The sequence below is a fragment of the Neophocaena asiaeorientalis genome, unplaced genomic scaffold (assembly GCF_003031525.2).
Source record: "Neophocaena asiaeorientalis asiaeorientalis breed wild unplaced genomic scaffold, Neophocaena_asiaeorientalis_V1.1 scaffold506, whole genome shotgun sequence".
NCBI lineage: Eukaryota > Metazoa > Chordata > Mammalia > Artiodactyla > Phocoenidae > Neophocaena > Neophocaena asiaeorientalis.
Genome location: NW_020174950.1, coordinates 45,184 through 63,185, shown reverse-complemented (window position 1 = coordinate 63,185; position 18,002 = coordinate 45,184). Strand labels below are relative to the sequence as shown.

The 18,002-nt window shown below is 40.0% G+C and overlaps 1 protein-coding gene across 1 annotated transcript in view; it reads left to right on the top strand.

Moving 5' to 3' along the window:
* The window catches only part of MAPK6 (mitogen-activated protein kinase 6), a 34,926-nt gene extending 27,136 nt beyond the window's left edge, over positions 1–7,790 (top strand). The window contains 3 exon segments of the mRNA XM_024761858.1: positions 4,324–4,525; positions 5,560–5,906; positions 5,909–7,790. Of these exon segments, the coding sequence (XP_024617626.1) occupies positions 4,324–4,525; positions 5,560–5,906; positions 5,909–6,645 (1,286 nt within the window). The 3' untranslated portion in view covers positions 6,646–7,790.
* Positions 7,791–18,002: the final 10,212 nt, after the last annotated feature.

The window sequence follows — 18,002 nt, the reverse complement described above, 5'->3', positions numbered from 1 at the left end:
TATAATTGCTTCATAATACTGTGTTAGTTTCTGCTGCACAACAAAGCGAATCAGCCATATACATAACACATGTCCCCATATCCCCTCCCTCTGGAAGCTCCCTCCCACCCTCCCTATCCCGCCCCTCTAGGTCCTCACAAAGCACCGAGCTGATCTCCCGTGCTATGCTGCTGCTTCCCACCAGCCAACCATTTTATATTCGGTAGTGTATATATGTCGATGCTACTCTCACTTTGACCCAGCTTTGCCCTCCCACCCCATATCAAGTCCATTCTCGATATCTACCTCTTTATTCCTGCCCTGCAACTAGGTTTATCAGTATCGTTTTTTTTTTTCTTTTTTAGATTCACATATATGCGTTAGCATACGGTATTTGTTTTTCTCTTTCTGACTTACTTCACTCTGTATGACAGACTCTGGGTCCATCCACCTCACTACAAATAACTCATTTCTTTTGATGGCTGAGTAATATTCCACTGGATATATGTGCCACATCTTCTTTATCCATTCATCTGTTGATGGACACTTAGGTTGGTTCCATGTCCTGGCTATTGTAAATAGTGCTGCAGTGAACATTGTGGTACATGTCTCTTTTTGAATTATGATTTTCTTGGTATATGCCCAGTAGTGGGATTGTTGGGTCATATGGTAGTTCTATTTTTAGTTTTTTCAGGAACTCCATACTGTTTTCCATAGTGGTTGTATCAATTTATATTCCCACCAGCAATGCAGAAGGGTTCCCTTTTCACCACACCCTTTCCAGCATTTATTGTTTCTAGCTTTTTTGATAATGGCCATTCTGACCAGCGTGAGGTGATACCTCATTGTAGTTTTGACTTGCATTTCTCTAATAATTAGTGATGTTGAGCATCTTTTCATGTGTCTCTTGGCCATCTATATGTCTTCCTTGGTGAAATGTCTATTTAGGCCTTCCACCCATTTTTTAACTGGATTGTTTGTTTTTTTTGATATTGAGCTCCATGAGCTGTTTTTATATTTTGGAGATTAATCCTTTGTCTGTTGTTTCATTTGCAAATATTTTCTCCCATTCTGAGGGCTGTCTTTGTCTTCTTTATGGTTTCCTTTGCTGTGCAAAAGCATTTAAGTTTAATTAGGTCCCATTTGTTTATTTATGTTTTTATTTCCGTTACTCTAGGAGGTGGGTCTAAAAAGATCTTGCTGTGGTTTATGTCAAAGAGTGTTTTTCCTGTGTTTTCCTCTAAGAGTTTTATAGTGTCTGGTCTTACATTTAAGTCTTTAATCCATTTGGAGTTTATTTTTGCGTATGGTGTTAGGTAGTGTTCAAATTTCATTCTTTTACATGTAGCTGTCCAGTTTTCCCAGCACCACTTATTGAAGAGGCTATCTTTTCTCCATTGTATGTTCTTGCCTCCTTTGTCATAAATTAGGTGCCCATATGTGTGTGGGTTTATCTCTGGGCATTCTATCCTTTACCATTGATCTGTATTTCTGTTTTTGTGCCAGCACCATACTCTCTTGATTACTGTAGCTTTGTGGTATAGTTTGAAGTTGAGGAGCCTGATTGCTCCAACTCCACTTTTCTTTCTCAAGATTGCTTTGGCTGTTCAGGGTCTTTTGTGTTTCCATACGAATTGTAAAAATTTCTGTTCTAATTCTGTGAAGAATGCCACTGCATTGAATCCGTAGATTGCTTTGGGTAGTATAGTCATTTTCACATTATTGATTCTTCCAATCCAAGAACATGGTATATTTCTCCATCTGTTTACATCATCTTTGATTTCTTTCATCAGTGTTTTATAGTTTTCTGAGTACAAGTCTTTCGCCTCCTTAGACAGGTTTATTCCTAGGTATTTTATTCTTTTTGTTACAGTGGTAAATGGGAGTGTTTCCTTAGTTTCTCTTTCTGAATTTTTTGTTGTTGGTGTATAGGAATGCCAGAGATTTCTGTGCATTAATTTTGTATCCTGCAACCTTAGCAAACTCATTGATTAGTTCTAGTAGTTTTCTGGTGACATCTTTAGGATTTTCTATATATAGTATCATGTCATTGGCAAACAGTGACAGTTTTACTTATTTTCCAATTTGTATTCCTTTTATTTCTTTTTCTTCTCTGATTGCTGTGACTAGGACTTCCAAAACTATATTGAATAAGAGTGGTGAAAGATTTACCACTTACTTCTGTATCTTAGCATACTTGAACACCATTGTAGTAAATAGACCGATTTCCTCCAGAACAGTGCTATCCAATAGCATTTTCAACAATGATGGAAATGTTTTTTCTTTGCATACATTTGGGAGCTCAGCCTGACTACTTTCTTTTTTTTTTTTCCTGCGTTCAGTCTTCGTTGCTGAGCACAGGCTTTCTCTAGTTGCGGCAAGCAGGGGCTACTCTTCCTTGCGGGGTGTGGGCTTCTCATTGTGGTGGCTTCTCTTGTTGTGCATGGGCTCTAGGCACACAGGCTTCAGTAGTTGTGGCATGCGGGCTCAGTAGTTGTGGCTTGTAGGCTCTAGAGCACAGGCTCAGTAGTTGTGGCACACGGGCTTAGTTGCTCTGCGGCATGTGGGATCTTCCCGAACCAGGGATCGAACCCGTCCCCTGTATTGGTAGGCAGATTCTTAACCACTGCGCCACCAGGGAAGTCCATCAGCCTGACTACTTTCTTTGTTACCTCCGCCTCTTTCTACCTGCTATCTACTGTTCCCAAATGCTAGGGATTTTAGAGTATATTCCTCTTGTGTAGCTGGATATATTTCCTTCTGAGGATGGTGATTATGCTGAGTCAACCATTCATAACTCTATGCCTCAGATTGTCTCTTGCCTTGAGACACATGGGCCCTGGCCTAAGGCTGACTGTTGCAGGAGAACCAAGAACAACAGCTTGTTGTATCATGAAATGACTTCCTAGATAGGGTAATATAATAGAGAGGAGTGGAGAAAAGGTGAAAATATAAATGGCTATATAAATGTCAGCTATTTTTCATGTTAATGAGAGATGGGGAATTGAGAATAGCATCCTTTCTAGAGTGCAGCTTAGTTTTAGAGAGAAGGGCTAGCTAGCTTAGCTTTTCCTTTGAGACAGAAAGTAAGGTTGAGTAGATATGTGATAGACCATAGTGAAGAAGTAGGGATTGAGATAAATGTGAAGTAGGTTTATCTGTTGAGAATAATGGAAAGATAGATAGCATAAAGAGATGGTGAGGGGCTTCCCTGGTGGCGCAGTTGTTGAGAGTCCGCCTGCCGATGCAGGGGACACGGGTTCCTGCCCCGGTCTGGGAGGATCCCACATGCCGCGGAGCGGCTGGGCCTGTGAGCCATGGCCTCTGAGCCTTCGCGTCCGGAGCCTGTGGGGCTGGAGCCTGTGCTCCGCAACGGTAGAGGCCACAACAGTGAGAGGCCCACGTACCGCCAAAAAAAAAAAGAGATGGTGAGGAGCTTTGCTAAGCAATAGCAAAGGCCAAATTGAAATTCCACAGTATGTATGAATTTGTAGAAAGCTAGATATACATGTGATTTTGCATCTAGTTTTTATCAGCACTGTATGGCTAGGAAATGGAGAAAGTGGAAGGTAGGAATGATTCAGAGTTGAAGATTGGTGTCAGTCCTAAGGCATACAAGTGTGTGGTGGTGGAGGGCTGGTGACAGTGGTTCAGGCTGGGTAAGGAGCTTAGGAAGGCCTAAAAGACTGAGTGGGAAGAATTGGGTTTCTGGTAGCTCCATCATAGCCCTAAAATGATCAAGTGCATTGTGTGATATGCTGTAGTGTGATTGATGTGAAACAGAAATCAACAAATTAGTACAACAGCTAGTCAGTGAGATAAGGGGAGGAAAGGGCTTTATATTAAGCACTAGACACTATACATTTAATTTTTACACCTTGTAAGACATCTATCTATATATCCATTCTACACATGAAGAAACTGAAGTTCAGCAAGTTTAAATAACCTGTCCAGTCCCACATAGCTAGTAATTCAGCTTAGCTAGTAATTCAGCTAAGCTAGTGAGTTGCGGAGCTGAAATTAGGACCGATGTATTAGGTTGAGCCATATGAAATTGCTGTTATTTGACCGTTTTTGACTGACAAAAATGAAAGTTTCACATGGTTCAACTTAATATATTCCTTTTTCTTTATAACTGGCCATAATATGAGATTGGGGTATATTTCAAATATTTACTTTGTTTCTTGGACGCGTGTCTTTTCAATCAGTGAATCAGGAAAGTTAGTTTTATTTCTCTGACAAAACTTAAATTAACTTACCTTTTAATTGTATAATCCCTTTTTGTTCTTTATGGGTTGGTGGACCTCCAGTATAGTTAAGGTGTTTTATTCCTCTGTTTTGCAGCACTGGATTTCCTGGAACAAATTTTGACATTCAGCCCCATGGATCGGTTGACAGCAGAAGAAGCGCTTTCCCATCCTTACATGAGCATTTACTCTTTTCCAATGGATGAGCCAATTTCAAGTCATCCTTTTCATATTGAAGATGAAGTTGATGATATTTTGCTTATGGATGAAACTCATAGTCACATTTATAACTGGGAAAGGTAAATTGACTCTAAATTAGAAAAAGATTTTTTTTTCAATGAACCATAATATAGTGAGTTTTATTTTTAAATTATAAATGATAAGACAATGTAAAAGTCTTAGAAATTTAGAAATGGTCTTGGGTTTCTGTTGAACTTACTGCTGTCTTTGAATAGCCTTTATGTGATTTAAATATTTAATAATTACTGCTTAGGATATACATAATGGGAAAAATTAAATGCTACTTTGGAACAAGAAGTAGTTAATGTCGAAATTAGTTTGTTCACTTGTTGCATTTTTTTACTCCTAAAATGTTGAGGTGTTTGAGAGTATGTTTACACACATCTGCCAACCATTTTCTTTCTCCACATGAACATTTCTACCATCTGTGTATAGTCCTTTCCTCACATACCCAGATGTTTTCCAGTCTCCACATTTTCTGTCATACTTATTAGTTATCTAATCTCTTTTCTATTCCCTCCTCCTCAACCCCCCATGTTTTCATGTGTGTCTCAGTCTGCCTCTACTTGAGCATGGTGTGGTCACCTTACTGTAATGTGTCAGTAAGAGGATACCACATTCAGTAAAACATATACATGGATACTTGTTGGGTTTTTTTGTTTTTTCTGTTCATGGTGATGATTTCCATCAAGTCCTTATCTGCCTTATTACCAGTAGAGTGAAAATCTGTATGACACCTGATTGAAATTAGAGATCTGCATTTTGTGGCCATAAAGTATTTTTTTCTGTGTGTGAAACTGTGTTAGAATTGAACTGTACATCAGCCACTCAGATGTTTGTATGCATTTTATATAATTATATACTTTATTGGTAATTACCAAATATTGCCTCATATTGCTTTATATAGTAACAGAGCTTACCTATCCGTTAAGATTATATATTATAAATTCCTGGAGGAAGGCTTATGACTTAACACTCCTGTTATCCCATCATAGACCTAGCACGCACAGTGTTTTGATCTAAAAGGCACGCAAGTGAATTTGAAAATGAAATCATACACCTGGACTAAGACTAATGTATTAATTTTTTTCAGGTACCATGATTGTCAGTTTTCAGAGCATGATTGGCCTATACATAACAACTTTGATATTGATGAAGTTCAGCTTGACCCAAGAGCTCTGTCCGATGTCACTGATGAAGAAGAAGTACAAGTCGATCCTCGAAAATATTTGGATGGAGATCGTGAAAAGTATTTGGAGGATCCTGCTTTTGATACCAGTTACTCTACTGAGCCTTGTTGGCAATACTCAGATCATCATGAAAACAAATACTGTGATCTGGAGTGTAGCCATACTTGTAACTACAAAACGAGGTCATCATCATACTTAGATAACTTAGTTTGGAGAGAGAGTGAAGTTAATCATTACTATGAACCCACACTTATTGGAAAGAACAAAGCAAAGAAAAATCTGATAAGAAAGGCAAGTCAAAATGTGAAAGGAATGGATTGGTTAAAGCCCAGATAGCTCTAGAGGAAGCGTCACAGCAACTGGCTGAAAAAGAAAGGGAAAAGAATCAGGGATTTGACTTTGATTCGTTTATTGCAGGAACTCTTCAACTTAGTTCACAACATGAGCCTACTGATGTTGTTGACAAATTAAATGACTTGAATAACTCAGTGTCCCAACTAGAATTGAAAAGTTTGATATCCAAGTCAGTAAGCCGAGAAAAACAGGAGAAAGGAATGGCCAATTTGGCTCAATTAGAAGCCTTGTACCAGTCTTCTTGGGATAGCCAGTTTGTGGGAGGTGGGGAGGACTGTTTTCTCATAAATCAGTTTTGTTGTGAGGTAAGGAAGGATGAGCAAATTGAAAAGGAAAACACTTACACCAGTTACCTGGACAAGTTCTTTAGCAGGAAAGAGGATACTGAAATGCTAGAAACTGAGCCGGTAGAGGATGGGAAGCTTGGGGAGAGAGGAAATGAGGAAGGATTTCTGAACAACAGTGGGGAGTTCCTCTTTAACAAGCAGCTTGAATCCATAGGCATCCCACAGTTTCACAGTCCAGTTGGGTCACCACTTAAGTCAATACAGGCCACATTAACACCTTCTGCTATGAAATCTTCCCCTCAGATTCCTCATAAAACATACAGCAGCATTCTGAAACATCTGAACTAAAACACTCAGCAGACATTTCTTTTTGTATTCTTCATGAAATGTGTTTTGTCTTCTTTATTACTAGTGTTTAAGTCATTTTTTTTACTTGAATCAGATGGTGTCATTTAGAAAGGATATTTTCTTGGTTTTTAAAATCCAGACTTTTTTTCTACATGTGAGATGGTTTTCGTTTTAACTGGCATGTTGTTTGCACACAAAAATAAAGAATAGAGCAAAATAATGCAATGCAGGAGGAGACAAAAGAAATGCACTAAGACAAGGAAAAAACATTCTCTCATAGAACAATGATCTGTTTTACAGGAAACAAAAATCTTGCCTTGAAATTTACACAGTGAGACTGTACATAATTGCATGAAAATATCTATTTTTTTCCTAAAACATTTTTCATTCATGAGTATTTTCAAGTTTTTCATACTGTACACATTTCTTAAAAACACATGATACCAGCAGCAACTGAAAATGAATGCCGAATTTGGTACACATGTGTTATCTACCTCAAGGTAACAAAAGTATGTGGCAAAACATATACCACCCATAGTGCTTCACAATATGCACTTCTATTTAGCCAGCGTTTATTGTAGTAAACTATTCTTAATAAGATTCACTCACCGTTTATAAATGTTCTGGTATGCATTCTTTATAGTGAAGTGTTACTATATCACATCTTATTTATTTTAGCAAATCAGTATATTTTCTGTATTTAATTATAAAAAGTTAACGTAGTTTTTGAAATTTATTTGCAAATACACTTTTTCCATTTGGCACTATGGTTTGTTGCCTACTTAGCTGAATATATAATGTCAGCTTATCCTAAGGCTGTCCATGTACTTAATTTACTTAAGTATTCATTTTAAGTAAAGTGCTCACTGTGTATAGGAATTTGTATTTTGGAGGTGCTTGATCTATCTACAAAGAAAAATTAGGAATTACTTTATTATAAAATGCTCCTAGAAGTCTTAATTGTGTTTATTTTAAGAAAAAGAACTGTAATGTTAGACTTGTGTGCATGGAAGTAATTAAGGTACATCATTATTGTAGTTTAAAAGTTGTACATGATAAGACATATTTTGTTTTTACTGTATGTTTTTACTGAATGATCTATTCCCCATCCCAAGGCAAGCATGAATAAAATTAGGTTAAATGTAGCATGTGGCATCGCAGTCTCTTAGAATTTGTTTCATCTATTTTATTTTATTGAATACTGTCTGTATCTTTGGTTATCCTGTTTGAAGAAGAAGGACAAATAAATCATGGCCGGCAAATATGGCTCTTGTTTAACTCTTTAGGTAATGAAAATAATTACCTGCTAGAATGAAAACCACTAGCAGAATCTCATCTAATTCCACTTTTCAGCATCTTTGAATCGTGGCTACAGTTGAAACTATGTTAGGCTAAAAGACTTAAAACTCTTCATCTCCACACAAAAATCTCTTGTTGACTTAACCTCACACATTAAAATAGAATAAGGCCTTCATAGATTTCAAAACTTATTATGTAAGATGTGTGTGGAAGCTTTGAACTATGCAGCTGGAGGAAGCTCCTTTAAATGTATTTGCTCTACAATACACCATCTTTCCTTTGCTCAAGAACTTACCCATTTACCTATCCAAATATAACCATTCTTCCTTTAACCTCACTTTTCTGTTTTGTCTTCCATTCCTGTTTTGTACAAAGCCAGTTCTCTTAATATCTGGACTTCTACTTTTCCACTGACCTATTTATTAATTTCATCTGGATTCACAAAGGTTTTAAAAATATATATTTTCAATGAATTCAGTGATTTCAATGAATATCGTTGTGAATTTAAATGTATATTCAAGTTACCTTAAAAAGGCAAGCTCTTAGAGGAAAAGCTTTCAGTTTTTCACCCTTGGATATGATGTTAGTTGTGGATTTTCATATGTAGCCTTTATTATGTTGAAGTAATTTCCCTCTGTTCCTATTTTATTGAGTTTTTTTTTTTTTTTGAGTTTTTTTTGTTGTTGAGTTTTTTAATCATGAAAAGGTTTGAATTTTTGTCAAATGCTTTTTCCATATTAATTGAGATAGTTATGGGGGTTTTGTCTTTTATCCTGAAAATGTGCTATATTACATTGATTTTCATATGTTGGTTGATTCTTATATTCCAGGAATCCCACCTGTTTATAATGTTAATTCTTTGTGCTGTTGAATTCAGTTTGCTAGTATTTTTTTTTTAGCATTTTTATATCAGTACTCATCAGGTATATTGGTCTGTAGTTTTATTTTCTTAGATCTTTGTCTGATTTTGGCATCAGGATAATGCTGGCCTCAGAATGAGTTTGGAAGTATTCCCTCTTCAGTTTTTTGGAAGAGTTTGAGAAGGATTGATATAAATTCTTCTTTAAATATTAGGTGGACTTCTCCAGTGAAGCCATGTGGTCCTGGGCTTTTTTTTGTTGGGAGGTTTTGATGATAGATTAAATCTCCATTTCTCCACAGTTCACTCTTCCAGGTTGCATGTTTCTAGAGATTTATCCATTTCTTCTAGGTTATCCAATTTGTTGGCATACAGTTGTTCATTATAGTCTCATATGATCCCTTTTTAATTTCTGTCTCTTTCATTTCTGATTTATGTTGACTCCTTTCTCTTACTCTAGCAAAGCATTTGTTAAATTTGTGTATCTTTTCTATTCTCTATTTCATTTATTTCTGTTCTAATTTTCCTTTGATAACTTTGGGTTTAGTTTTTTTTTTTTTTCTAGCTCCTTGAAGTGTAAAGTTAGATTGTTGATTTGAAGCCTTTTTTTGTTTGTTTTTAATGGACTTTATTTTTTAGGGAAATTTTAGGTTCACAGCAAAATTACGCATAAGGTACAGAGATTTCTGATATACCTACTGTCCCCACACATGCACAGCTCCCCCATTGTCAATATCCCCCACCAGAGTGGTACATTTGTTATAATTGATGAACATAACGTTGACACAACAGTATCAGCCTAAGTCCATAGTTTGCATTAATTAGGGTTTACTCTTGATACTGTACATGCTGTAGGTTTGGACAAACGTATAATGATGTGTCCACCATCGTATCATACAGAGTAGTTTCACTGTCCTAAAAATCCTGTGTGTTTGGTCTACTCATTCTTCCTCCACTCCCGCCCTGTCCCAAAACCAATACAACCACTGATCTTTTTACTCTCCATACATAGTCTTGCCTTTTCCAGGATGTTATATATTGAAATCATATAGTATGTAGCCTTTTCAGACTGGCTTCTTTTACTAAGTACTATGCATTTGTCCACTTGATTTTGTCTCATAAGTCCTTTAGGCTTTCTTCTTTTGTCCTTTTTGTTTGTTTCTCTGACTTGATAATGTCAAATGAACTGTGTTCGAGTTCACTGATTCTTCTGCTTGATCAAGTCTGTTGTTGAGCCCCTGTTGTGAATTTATAGTTTCTAAACTTTGTTGTATCCTTACTTTGTTCATGCATTGTTTTCCTGATTTTGTGTGTTGTTTATCTATGTTCTCTTGTAGCACATTGAGCTTTATTTATTTATTTATTGGCGGTACACAGGCCTCTCACTGCTGTGGCCTCTTCCGTTGCAGAGCACAGGCTCCGGACGTGCAGGCTCAGTGGCCATGGCTCACGGGCCCAGCCGCTCTGCAGCATGTGGGATCTTCCCAGACCGGGACACGAACCCGTGTCCCCTGCATCGGCAGGCGGACTCTCAACCACTGTGCCACCAGGGAAGCCCGTCATTGAGCTTCTTTAAGATGATTATTTTGAACTATTTGTCAGGTAATTCATAGATCTCCATTTCATTTCCTTTCAGTATATGGGGATTTATTTCTTTGGGCCATGTTTCCGTGTTTCTTCATGTGTCTTGTTATTTTTTGTTCTGATTTTTGCATCTGAAAAAGCAGGTGCTTCTACCTATCTTTACAGACGGGCTTGTACTGGGGAGTAATCTCACCAATCGTCCCAGCTAGAGATTCTCAAACCTTTTATAGGATTGTGTAATCTCAGTACTTGTGTGTGTTGCTACACGCGCCCCCCCAACCCCTCATCCTCCAGCTAAGTTTCTTTTCCAGGAGGTTGTCGTCTCTTGCTTTGTCCGATGTCTGTCCCAGGTACTGCAGGTCCTCTGGTGCTGCACCAATTCCCTGAGCTCTCTTTTGTTCTCAGCGGCCCCCAGGCAGCCAAAGTGGTGCTTTGAGTCAGGCCAGACTGCGATCAATCTCTTGGGCAGCCCCCCAAAACCTGGAACATTGGTTGATTGTTCTAGTCCTCCCTGCCCCTCCCAAAGGAGAAGCTTCAAAGTGGGCTTTCCCTCCCAAGCATGAGCGGTGCTGGCTTGAGGAAGGGGCTGACATGGTTGAAACAAAACTGTTTTTCAAATGACTCACTTCAGTGCGTCTCTTCTTGGCTTTGAGATTGTCTGGGGGTTCTGTGACTTCTTAACTGGGATCTGGAGTACTCATAAAGGCTTTTTGGACCATGTATTTTTAAAGTCGGTTTTTTTATGGGCCAGTGAGGTCTAGAGGTTTTCTATTCTGCCATTTTGCTTACGTCCAAAAATAATTTACCTTTTAAATGACTAATTCTAACTTAGAGGAATGTTCCAGGTGTTGGCTTGGCATCACAATTTTTAGAGCTATTTCTGAATCTTAGATATTAGGTTTAATCTGGAAACAGCAACACCCCCCCCACACACACACACATACACACTTTTTTGGTTATTATTTAAATAAGATTTCAAGCACGTGGGAAAACTGTAAAAATTTTTTAAAGCACGTATAGATACTGAAGCTGTGCACCTCAGATTGGGACTTTAACCCATGCTGTCAGGACTCGAACCCAGCCAAAACCCTGATTGCGACTTGAACCCGGCCAAAACCCACAGTCTTCCAACTGACATCACACACCTGGTTTTCGGACTTAAGGAAACTCAGGTTCTTGATGTCACATTGCAGAAAGAATTCAGTGAGAGACAAAGTGATAGGTAAGAAGTGGATTTATTTAGAGAGAAACACTCCACAGAGTGTGGGCCATCTCAGAAGGTGAGAAAGGCACCAGGGTATGGGGTTGTCAGTTTTTATAGGAGTGGGTAATTTCATAGGCTAATGAGTGGGAGGAGTATTCCAGCTATTTCAGGAAGGGGTGGGGATTTCCAGGAATTGGGCCACCCCCCCCTTTTTTTTTTTTTTTGTTGCCGTATGCTGGTCTCTCCCTGTTGCAGGGCACAGGCTCCAGACGCGCAGGCTCAGCAGCCAGGGGTCACAGGCCCAGCCGCTCCGCAGCATGTAGGATCTTCCCGGACCGTGGCACGAACCCGGGTCCCCTGCATCGGCAAGCAGACTCTCAACCACTGCGCCACCAGGGAGGCCCCCACCGCCCACTTGTTGATCCTTATGGTCAGTCTTGGAACTGTCATGGCACCCGTTGGTGTGTCATTTGGCTTGCTGATGTGTTACAGTTAATGTATACTGAGGCTCAAGGTCTAGTGGAAGTTGACTTGCCATCTTGGACCCATTTGGTTCTAATCCGTTTATGTCACTTCTTGGGGTATGTCATTCTTTCAAAGGTTGTGCCTTGCCTCCTTCCCTCCTGTTTCAATACCACTTGCTTTATCAGTTCATCTAATGTCCATTTGCATCAGATAAACACCTACAGATACAATTGAATCCCTCTCTTTGACCCTCCCACATCTCATTTCCCTACCTCCCTCCTCAGAGGTAGACAACTGTTCTGAATTTTGTTTATCATTCTCATGCACAGTTTTATACTTTTGACACAGGAGGGAAGGGGGCAGGGCACAACCTTTGAAAGAATGACATAGCCCAAGGACATGACATAAACTGATGGGTCCAAGGTGGCAAGTCAACTTCCACTAGACCTTGAGCCTCAGTATACATTAACTGTAACACATCAGCAAGCCAAATGACACACCCAGAGGTGCCATGACACTTCCAAGACTGACCATAAGGATCAAAAAGTGGGTGGTGGCCCAATTCCTGGAAATCCTTACCCCTTCCTGAAATAGCTGGGATACTCCTCCCACTCATTAGCCTATGAAATTACCCACTCCTATAAAAACTGACAACCCCATACCCTGGTGCCTTTCTCACCTGAGATGGCCCACACTCTGGAGTGTCTCTCTCTAAATAAATCCACTTCTTACCTATCACTTTGTCTCTCACTGAATTCCTTCTGCAATGTGACATCAAGAACCTGAGTTTCTTTAAGTCCTAAAACCAGGTGTGTGATGTCAGTTGGAAGACTGTGGGTTTTGGCCGGGTTCAAGTCCCAGCACGTGGGTTCAAGTCCCAATCTGAGGTGCACGGTTTCACTTTTACTAATGATTTTGTAAGCTTGTAATATTGCATGTTTTAAAATCTCATGGCATATTCCTATTTTTTCAACTTATGTTTTTCACTCAACATGTCTCTGAAATTTATGTTGATGTATGTAGCTCTAATTCCATTTTAATTGCTGTGTTGCAGTATATCCATTTTTTTTCTTCTTTTGGGGTCAAGGGCTCAGTAGTTGCAGCATGCGGGCTCTAGAGCATGTGGGCTTAGTTGCCCCGCAGCATGTGGGAATCTTAGTTCCCCAACCAGGGATCAAACCCATGTCTCCTGCATTGGAAGGTGGATTCTTAACTACTGGACCATCAGGGAAGTCCTATCCACTTTTTAAATGACACTTGTTTTTAAAATTTTGCTGCTACAAACGCATTTGCAGTGAGAATTCTTGTAAACATGTATAAGAGTGTCTTTAGGGTATATATCTAGAAGTAAAATTGCTGGGTCACAGAGAATGCATATCTTCAAGTCTATGAGATGCTACATTGCTGTCCAAAAGTGAGCATATTGATTTACATTCCTGCGAGCATATGAGAGTTCCTATTCATCCACATCTTCCCAAATAAGAAACCAGGTATTTTCTATTCAATTAACCTTACCAGGCTTGCTGTGTTTAGTTTACTTTAACTACAGTAGGAATCGGAATTTCTAATGCCAAACAACTTCATGACAAAGTCATGAGTACACCTTAGGGATCCTTATGCAGCCACTTCGATGATGATGATGATGAGATAGTCTTGTTTCTTATTTCCTGCTGCAGTTGCTGCAGCTTGGAAACAGGTGGTTTGTATCATAAAGACTGAGCCAGTTATATATAAATTTATACTGGGGCCTACATCTGAGGATTAAAAAGAGCATTATGAATCAAACTTTTTAAAATAAAATTCAATATGGTATCACCTTTGCTTCTAGGTTAAAATAGTGTAGGTTCTGCATAATATTCCTTACAAAATTATTTAAAAGTATTGTTTTCCATCATATGCTATGGTGTGTAGCACATTTAGTTAGCGGGCTGGTTGTCATGTTCTCTGACTGAACTGCTCACCTAATCTTGGCCTTTTCAGTTCCCATTTACTGTTGAACTCAAGTCAAGTAGATGCTCTACCCTAAATGGGTTTATCATGTATCTAGTATTAGTAATTATAGTTTTACCATATGCCTGTTCATATTAGGATTGCTTACTATTCAAATCTATTATCTCATTAAAATCTAGATAGAGAAGAAAGAGGACAAATTGGGAATTGGGAGATCAGAGTTCTGGATCCACTTTCACCACTAACTCACTCACTGTCACCGGATGGCACTTATCTCTATGGGCCTAAGGTCCTTGTTAACTTAGAAGATGCAAATTACTTGAGCCTAACAATACAGCCTACCTGGGACAACTCTGAACAGGACAGCACCTTGTTGAATTCTAACCCACTATAATAGCCACGATGATTAGCCTTTACCAGTATATACTGCTTATAGCTCTTATTTCTATAATAGCTGCATTGGACTGAGTGCATTAATGTGCCTTTTAAGCAGGTTAAGAATGGAATTTGTGTTCAGTGTGTTCAGTTCCTGCCTTTGGTGGAAGAAAAGAAACAAAAGTATTGGAAGCCCAAAGTTGTTTACCTTTGAAAGAGCATTGTGAACTCACCAAGCTCTTTCCTGGTAGTGCCTCGGCCCGGCTCCTTAAATAAACCAGGTAAAGAAAGGGATATTTCTGAGCTCTTCCAATGCTTAGTATGTAACAAGTATCTTACACAAAAGACATTTGATTACCCATGTTGGAACACTCTCAGTTCCAGTGCAGGGGTCTAACAATCAAATTCTGTTGGATTTGCATGCTACCCTTGATGCCTTGGTATAATACGGTGGCAGTGTTACAAATCTAACAAATCTAGCTAAGCAGAATACTTACCTTGCATTACAACCGTCTGCATCTGCAATGCCTTGCCTAGCTCTTGGTGCTGCTGCAGTAGGGTGAGTGTGTTGCTGTGTCAGATCCTGGGTTTCTGATTTCAAACTCCAACTTGGATCCAAATTTGTCTGTATACTTGGACTCTGCTTCCACTTGTGCTTACTACTCCCACACCCACCTAACTTGAACCTCTGAGATGACTTCAGCTGCCTACTGAGACATTGAAACTTGAAGTATCGCTCAGTCTTTAAGCTTAAACTCGTGCTGCAGAGTCAGAGCCAAACTAAGCTCAAAACCGTGTTCTACTGCTTACCAGCCATGTGTAGGTTATTCACCCTTTTGATTTTCCTCATTTGTAAAATAGGGCTAATGACACCTAATTCTTGGGGTTGTTGTAAAGATTAAATGAGATGTTGTACTCAAAGCCTTCTCATATTTCATAAATTATCTTTGCTCTTGTCCCGTTTGAATTACTGCCTTTGCCTCCCAAACTGGACTGAAACTCTGAACTCTGACCTTGACTTTGCTTTCAGTATTGCACCCCCTTATCTAAGTATCTTAACATCCGGCCTTGACTTACAGATGGCATTCTGTTCTAGTCATACTGCTCATCAGCTCTGCCCAGCTCTTGGCTCCATTTTTTGATCCTTCCTCATCAGCCCAGACCTTGGCCTGAAGTACTTCAGCACAGGCAGCTCTCAGATCCACAACGACTAGACTGAGTTCATGTCCACTTTCTGTGTTTGATGTAAATAGCCTGCATTGCCTCCCCGCTCCGCATCCCCCCGGAGGACAAGCAACTTCATTTGGAAGCCAAAAGCCTAGGAGTCATTTTGTACTTTCTCTGAAAACCCACATCCAATCCCTCAGTGAGCCTTATGGCGATATCCAAAATCTGACCACTTCTCACCATCGTCATTGTTGCTACATGATCTAATCCACCATCTGTCTGCTGGACTACAGCCATAGTCTCTTTACTGGTCTCCCTGGATCCCCTACAGTTTATTCTCCATACAGCAGCCAGAGTGATCCTTTTAAACCATAAGTCAGACCATGTCACTCCTCTAGTTACTCAAAATCTCAATGACTCCCTTCCTTAGAGTAAATGTGAGTTTTTACCAAGGCCTACGAGGCACCCCTCCACCACTCCTTCTCAAGTTCACGTGGCTCCAGCCACATGGGCTCCCACTGGCTTCCACCTTAGGCTGTTTACTACCTCTTCCTTCTGCCTGGAAAGCTTCTGGCCCAGAGAGCTGCATCCCTTTCTCCTTCCCTTCTCAGAAATTTCTGTTCGAAGGTCACCTTATCACAGAGGCTGTGCCTGACCAATGTATGTAAAATAACACACATCCGTTACTCCTATACGCCTGCCATGCTTTTTCTTTCCAGCGCGTACAATAACATGTTACATCCCGATTTTATATTGTCTCTCTCCCTCCACTTAGACCATAAGCTCCTTGAGGCAAGGACTTCGTCGTTTTTTTTCACAGCTGTATCCCCAGCCCCTAACACAGTACTTGGCACGTAATAAGCTCTCAATATTCGTTGAGTGAATGAAGGCATGAAGGAAATGAATGATGACTGCTGTTTTCTAAATTCTTCTGTATTGATGGGACTCAGGGGCAGTGAGGCTCTATTGATATTTCTGGGGTTCGCTTGATAGTTTTGAGGTTAAGTTATAGTGTTCATGGATCTCCAACTTTTCTGTGATTTGCAGCAGGGAGTGTGTAACTTTGGGGTTCCTGTGACTGTGACTCTCCAGAACCAGCAAGCTCTAAGCCGCAGTCCCAAGAGCAGTTAGAAATTCTCAAAAAATGTCTGGTCCAGCATGTTCATTTTCCTGAACTGCATTTTCAAATGTCGGTGCAGTTTAGGTTAATGACTGCATTACTCCTGACTCAGCTGCTTTCCTATTATCCTGTTCTCTTTGTTGGAATGACTATACCTGTCAGGGTTGCGCAATATGTTCCTGACCCAGTTAAGCCAGTGCAAAGTGGTTTATTTTTTAACTGCCTCTGTGCTATTCCTGTTAATTGTAACGCTGCCAAATGAGCCAGATGTAGATTACATGTTTAGTTAAGCATCTTTGGCAACAGGAAACATGCTAACCTTTGAAAAATTTTCAGGATTCAGGGTGACTCATGGAGCCCAAGAACTGGGCCTCAGGAAGAACCGGAACCAGGCCGGAGGGCACCAGCAGCCCGAGGAGGGTTAGGCTGTTTCTCAACTCTGCCTCATTCTAGACCAGCCAGGCTTCCTGGCCCAAAGATGGCTGCTCATAGCTCCAACTTCAAATGTAACTGTTCCGGCTTTCCAGAATTCTTCTGTCTGGCTGTCCATCCCTCTAACTATTTCCTTCACCTAAGTCAAAGTTTCTCTGGAAAAAAATCATATTGCCCCACCTCTACTTTACTATGACCAGCTGGCAGTGTTGTGTTGGGGAAACAGTGCTGCCAGAAGTCAATTCTAGTTAATGGAGGCAAGTGGGGGATTGTTTTTAGCTGGCTGTCCCCAGTATGCCTGCAACACATGGTAATAAACTACCTCTTTCCTCTTATATTTTAGTCACCTTTCTATCATTCTGAAGGGCAATGCTTTTCCAACTGGACCCACTGGAGTCCTCCAGGCATTGATTCCACTGGCTTGTCTCTTGTTGGGTTCATCAGAACAATCTATAGCTTTATCAGTCTCAATTCTTTGACTTGTGTATAGTGTTTGATGATTTTTAGAGTGTACTTCTTGGTTTTTTTTGCGGTACGCAGGCCTCTCACTGTTGTGGCCTCTCCCGTTGCAGAGCATAGGCTCCAGACGCGCAGGCTCAGCGGCCATTGCTAACAGGCCCAGCCACTCCGCGGCATGTGGGATCTTCCCGGACCGGGGCATGAACCTGTGTCCCCTGCATCGGCAGGCGGACTCTCAACCACTGCACCACCAGGGAAGCCCTAGAGTGTACTTCTGTACTTCATGTGAGTTTCACAATAACCCAATGAAGTCAAGCAGACCAGGTATTATTATCCCCAGTTGCAAGTTAAGGATGCAGAAAGAGAAATTAAGTAACTAGCCGAGTTTTGGACAGTGGTGGAATCAGGACTAGATTCAGGCCACCTAATTCTTAGGTGTTTTT